This window comes from Echinops telfairi, unplaced genomic scaffold, assembly GCF_000313985.2.
Source record: "Echinops telfairi isolate 266 unplaced genomic scaffold, ASM31398v2 ScPeMD7_3533;HRSCAF=4204_0, whole genome shotgun sequence".
NCBI classification, from domain to species: domain Eukaryota; kingdom Metazoa; phylum Chordata; class Mammalia; order Afrosoricida; family Tenrecidae; genus Echinops; species Echinops telfairi.
Window position 1 is genome coordinate 99426090 of NW_022107431.1, and position 6767 is coordinate 99432856.

Consider the following 6767-nt stretch of genomic DNA (forward strand, 5'->3'; position numbering starts at 1 on the left):
TCCATTAGCTTTCTAATTCTGGGATTTACTTTTGATATGTTTCCATTCCATTTTAAGAAAGAAACAAAGAGAACATTATTTAAAAAAAAGAAAGGAAAAATCGGGAAATCAAATTCCACTTCTGATTCTGCCTCTGACATGAAAGTTACTTCACTCTTATGAACCTTAGGCATCAGTATGATAGGAGAGAAATTAAACAGTGGCTTTCAACTCTTTTGGGAAGATTATAAAAGTTCAATCTAATCAATAATGGTGGTTCACTGTGACAATCATTAGGAGAGATGGGTTATATTTGAAAGAGGAATGAAAAATCCTTAACAGAATTCCCTTGCCGAGATAATCTAAACATCCCCTAATGTAATATGATCACCCATCCTTTGGTGCCTTCTACTATTATAACTGAGATTTTATAAGCTGCATGACAGCTAGTTCATTTAATGGAGTCCGAGACTATTCAAAAATGTCTTACATTTTATTTTACTCAGAACCAAGAAATCACTACAATCAACCCTAGGCCCAAGATTTTAAGCAAAAAAAAAAAAAAAATCACAATTGGGACCATCATATGGGCTTTATTGACAAATTTGACAGAAATAGCAAACTTACCACCATGTAGTCAATTCAGACTCATAATGACCCTGTAAGTTAGGCCTACTGGATAGAAAAGGTGTCAAAACTTTTCTCTTTTCTGTAGGGATGAGTGATGAAGCACATTTACCTCAATTTTTTATTGTTGCTCAACATGTTAAGTCCAATTGGGTTCCCTTTAAAAGTTTTCAAGCTTTCAGTCTTGTTTCGTCTTACATATGTTTTCAAGATTAAATCACCAGAACTAGTAACAATTTCAGATCGACGATTCAACTGTAAAAAGGATATAAATATTAAAGTCGATAAGCAATAATTTATCATTAACTATTTATTCATAAAACTTTAATAAAAATGCATTGGCTACTGGTGCTATGGGAGAAAGCATGGTAATAACATGGACTGAAAAACAACTGTAATATTTTATCTAAGGACAATGAAAATACACAGAAACATGTATATATACATATATATGTATATGTGTGTGTATATATATATAAAATCTCCCCAAAGATATTTAAAACAAAAAAAGGAAAAATAAAGGATGTGAAGGTAGAGGCGATAGGATTCTTTAGAGCAGTGTTTAACCTTCCTAATGCCGCGACCATTTAATACAGTTCCTCATGTTGTAGTGACCCCAACCATAAATTTTCATTGCTACTTTATAACTGTAATTTTGCTACTGTTATAAATCATATAATCCCTGTGAAAGGATCATTTGAACCCCCAAATGGGTCATGACCCACAGGATCAGAACTGCTGCTTTAGAGTGTAAAATAATTTTTTTGGTTTGTTTTTTTAAATCATTTTATTGGGGGCTCACACAACTCTTATCACAATCCATACATACATCCATTGTGTCGAGCACATTTGTACATTTGTTGCCATCATCATTCTCAAAATATTTTCCTACTTGAGCTCTTGGTATCAGCTGATTTTCCCCCTTCCTCCCCCATGAACCCTTGATAATTTATCATTTGTTATTTTTTCAAGTCTTACACTGACCAACGTCTACCTCACTCACTTTTCGGTTGTCCGTCCCCCAGGGAGGGAATTATATGCAGATCATTGTGATTGGTGCCCCCTTGCTTCCCCAACCTTTGCCTTACCCTCCTGGTATCGCTACTCTCATTATTGGTCCTGAGGGTTTATCTTGCCCTGTATTCCCTGTGTTTCCAGTTCTTATCTGTACCAGTGTACATGCTCTGGTCTAGCCAGATTTGTAAGGTAGAATTGGGATTATGATAGTGATGGGGAGGAAGTATTAAAGAACTAGAGGAAAGTTGTTATGTTTCATCAGTGCCATACTGCACCCTTACTGGCTTGTCTCCTCCCCGCAACCCTTCTGTAAGGGGGTGTCCAGTTGCCTACAGATGGGCTGTGGGTCCCCACTCTGCACTCCCCCTCATTCACAATGATATGATATTTTGTTATTTGATGTCTGATACCTCATGCCTTCGACACCTTGCGATCACACAGGCTGGTATACTTCTACGTGGGCTTTCTTGCTTCCAAGCTAGATGGCCGCTTGTTTACCTTCAAGCCTTTAAGACCCCAGACGCTATATCTATCTTTTGATAGCCGGGCAACATCAGCTTTCTTCACCACATTTGCTTATATACCCACCGCTTTGTCTTCAGCGATCGTGTCAGGAAGGTGAGCATCATGGAATTCTAGTTTAATAGAACAAAGTATTCTTGCATTGAGGGAGTACTTGAGTGGAGGCCCAATGTCCATCTGCTACCTTAATACTAAACCTATAAATATATGCACATAAATCTATTTCCCCATCCATACTTGCTTTCTAACATAAAGATTAACACTGGAGCCACCAGACACTGTGCAGGAGAAAGATACAGTAGTTTGGTTCCACATATTTAAGGCTTCAGAAACCCTAAGTGGCAGTTCTACTGTACCCTATAGAACTATGAGTAAATGACAGTATGACTAAATGACAATATGTGGTGGTGGTGGTGTTTACCTCCTCACAATCACCCAAAACATTTAAAAAAATCATTTATCTATGAGGGGGTACCCAAAACAAACCAGAATTTTTTTCAAAGCTATTTAATTTTTTTTTACAAAGCAATCTTTATCACCTTCCAAGTTCTCTCCATCACACTTAATACATTTGTCAAATCTGTGATTCCAGTCTTGAAAACACTTTTCAAACTCATCTGTTTGGATGACTGACAGCACCTCCCTCGTTTTTTTCTTCACCTCTTCTATGTAGTCAAATCGCTGTCCTTTCATGTCCCTCTTCATTCGTGAAAACAAAAAGAAGTCATACAGAGTGAGGTCAGGTAAGTCAGGTGCATGGAGCAAGAGAGGCATGATGTTTTTGTTTTTTTTGAAAACTAGGACACTGATGGCTGCATGAGCAGGTGCATTGTGACAAAACCAGTCCCGTCTACCACAAATCAAGCCTTTTTGGTCACACACTGTTACTGTTTCAGAACTTCTAAATAGAAAGCTTAATTAACAGTCTAACTTGGTGGAATGAATTCCAAATGCATTAGGGGTTGACATTTTTCATACTTTTGGGAAGTTGACAGACTTGGAGAGCGAGGTTTGTCATCAATTGACATTTCATCTTTTTTGAAACAAGAAAACTCTTCATACACTTGAGTTTTCCCCGTAGAGCTATACTTGTAAGCTGTGTTCAACCTCACCACAGTTCCTGTGGGATTTTTCCCAAGCAGGAAACAAAATTTCACAGCCACATGCTGTTCTCTTAAATCGGCCATGATAAAAAACAAAATTAGAGAAAAACTGCTTCTATGAAAAAATTCACTGTGACCAGAGGGAACCTTCCCAGGTGATGCCACTGGGTGCACTAACTCAGATCGAGTTGCTGGAGTCTTGCCCAGCAGGGAAAAATGCAAAGTAAGAAAGCTCTGCTGTGCCAAGTAAAATTCTGGTTTTTGTTGGGTACCCCCTTGTATATCACCCCTGTATAAGGTTTCTAAGACTATAGATCTTTAAGTAAAAAGCTTCATATTTCTCCAGAGGAGAGGCTATTAAGTTTTAACCTATAACCTTGTGGTTAGCACCTAACTCTTAACCAACAGCCACATCGGGGTTCCTAATAAGATGCCTCCACAAAAAAAAACATACACACTGCCACCGAGTCAATTCTGACTCACAGTGACCCTCTGTGCAGGGTAGAACTTTCTTTCTCCTGCAGAACAAGTTGGTGGTTTCAAACTGCTGCATTTGTGGTTAACAGCCAGTGCTAAGATCCAAAAAACAAAAAAACTCACTGCCATCGAGTTGATGCCAACTCATGGTGGCCCTGTTGCAGGGTAGGACTGCCCTTATGAGTTTCTGAGACTAACTCCACAGTAGAAGAAAGCCCTATCTTTTTCCCCTAATAAGGCTCAGGTGTGTGTTATTTTGAAAAAGTGCCTTAGGCCAGTTCCATACACCAGCAGCAGCAGCAGCTAAGGCAGTGGTTCTCAACCTGGGGGTCGAACGACCCTTTCACAGAGTTCACCCGATTCATAACTGTAGCAAAATTAGAGTTATAAAGTAGCAATGAAAATAATTTTATCGTAGGGGGTCACAACATGAGGAACTGTATTAAAGGGTCACAGCACTAGGAAGGCTGAGAACCACTGATCTAGGAGCACTCTTTAAATCTAAATTCTCTGGTCCCACTCCAAAAATATCTGTTGCAGCTGTTCAAGTGGACTGGGGCTGATCCTAGATGGCAGAGTACAATTGTCCCACAGGGTTTCCAAGGTTTTACTATCTTTCTCTCAAGGAGCCAATGGTGGGTTCAAATTGCTAACTTTTGGATTAGCAGCCAGGTGCTGTAATTCTCGTGCTTCCAGGGCTCTGTAAAGCTACTCCAGAGCTCTAAATCAGGGGATTGGGCCCAGCAAGTTTTTAAATCTAACTCTTGAGGTGATTGTGATATATATTAAAGTTTGATAACTATGGTGCTAAATGATACTGATACATACCCTACTAAAAATCTTGCAAGCAAAATTTCCAATATTACAGTTTGAACATGTTGTTTTATTCCCCTACATATAGATAACTTCAATAATCAATATTTATTGAATGCTTATTAAGAATATACAGCTCCAAAAATGAGGAGCTGATGCCAAGGGCTTAAGTGGAGAGCAAAGGTTTTGAGAATGATGCGGGCAATGAACATACAAATGTGCTAAAAAAAAAAAGACTGGCAGAATAGATTTTTTTTAAAAAGAAACATTGTCGTGGAGAGCAAAAGTTTTGAGAATTATGAGGGTAACAAAAACACAAATGTGCTTCATACAACTGATGTATGTATGGATTATGATGAGTTGTATGAGCCCCCAATAAAAATGATTTAGAAAAGAAAGAAAGAAAAGGAAGAAATTAGGTTCTTTTTGCCCTCAAAGATCTCAGCCTTACTGGACAAATGGAACATGGATCTATAAGCAACGGTGGGAAGAAAAAAATACACTGTATTACTGTATTATTTATAATAGCAAAACACTGCTGGAAACTGAATAGCTAATAACTGTTATATCCAATACTGTTTCTTTCTTTTTCTTATCATGGAATTTATTAAACTACAATTTTATGAAATCTCACCAAAACTAGATAAAGAGTATAAGGTCTGGCTCTCTATTCTTTTTTACAACTGCATGAGGGCTTACAATGATCTATCACCATACAATTTTTAATTACAATAAAATATTATGTGAAGTAACATAAAAACAGAATATACAGCATGCTAATTATATGCAATATCAAATTCAATTTCCATTATTTTATACATTCCAGTAGTTCTTCAGGTTGGGATCCAGCAACAGCACCTAAAACACTATATCCATTACTTGAAATTACTGAATTATAGGATTAGCAAACTCAAATTTTCCACTTTAGTTCTCTTTCCTGCACAAAATATTTCCACCATGCATCATTTAAACATGACAATTCTACCCCTATTTTTAAAAGATCACTAAACTTTAAAAGCAAAGTAACTCGTCTAAAAGCAAATGGGATTGGAACAAAGATTAGTCTGATGTTTAAAACCTTAATTTCCCAAGCCACACTACATCAGAAATTTTATATTGCTTACAAAAAAACAAAAGCTTATTCTTGACAAGAAGCAAGAACAAAATAAAACAATTTTGTTATTAGGATATAGAACTCAAAATCAAAGGAACTGTACCGAACATTCTTAAGCATTCTTAAGAATTGCTTAAGCCAAAAGTATCTTCCCAGTCAGTAACAGTTGCTTAACTAGCTAGTTCAGCCATGTTTCTGGTTTGTTTTTTTTAATCATTTTATTGGTGGCTCATACAACTCATCACAATCCATACATCCATCCATTGTATGTCAAGCACATTTGTAGATTTGTTGCCCTCATCATTTTCAGAACATTTGCATTCTACTTAAGCCCTTGATATCAGCTCATTTTTCCCCTCCCTCCGTACTCTCCCCCCCTTATAAACCTTTGCTAATCTATAAATTATTTTGTCATGTCTTACACTGTCCAACGTTTCCCTCCCTTCACCCACTTTTCAGTTGTCCGTCCCCCAGGGAGGAGGTTATATGTAGATCCTTGTAATCGGTTCCCCCTTTCCAACTCACCCTTCCTCTACCCTGGCAGTATTGCCACTAACACCACTGGTCCTGAAGGGATCATCCGCCCTGGATTCCCTGTGTTTCCAGTTCCTATCTGTACCAATGTACATCCTCTGGTCTAGCTGGATTTGCAAGGTGGAACTGGGATCATGCTAGTGGGGGGAGGGGGGAGAAGCATTTAGGAACTAGAGGGAAGTTGTATGTTTCATCGTCGCTTCCCTGCACCCTGATTGGCTTGTCTCCTCCCTGTGACCCTTCTGTAAGGGGATGTCCTGTTACATACAGATGGGCTTTAGGACCCTAATCTGCATTCCCCCTCATTTACAATAAGATATTTTGTTCTTTGATGCCTGATACCCGATCCCTTCGACATCTGGTGGTCACACAAGCTTGTGTGCTTCTTCCGTGCGGGCTTTGTGGCTTCTGAACTAGATGGTCGCTTGTTTACCTCTGCCATGTTTCTGAGTAAGTGCTTATATAGATTAAAAACTTCCTTTATTAACACCACTTCCTTTCCCTCCACCTCCCTCTCTCCCATGTCCCCCCCGGAACTGTCGGTCCCATTGTTTTCTCCTCCAGATTGTTCATCCAGCCTA

The 6767-nt window shown here is 38.5% G+C and overlaps 1 protein-coding gene across 3 annotated transcripts in view; it reads right to left on the reverse strand.

Moving 5' to 3' along the window:
* SENP6 (SUMO specific peptidase 6) overlaps positions 1 to 6767 on the reverse strand; it is a 109032-nt gene that overhangs the window by 79441 nt on the left and 22824 nt on the right. For 2 of the 3 annotated variants that reach the window (XM_045294375.1, XM_045294374.1), the window contains exon 4: positions 719 to 861. In XM_045294375.1, the coding sequence (XP_045150310.1) occupies positions 719 to 861 (143 nt within the window). Of the gene's footprint in view, positions 1 to 718; positions 862 to 2684; positions 2718 to 6767 lie in introns of those variants that run through there. The other variant, XM_045294377.1, reaches the window with a different exon arrangement.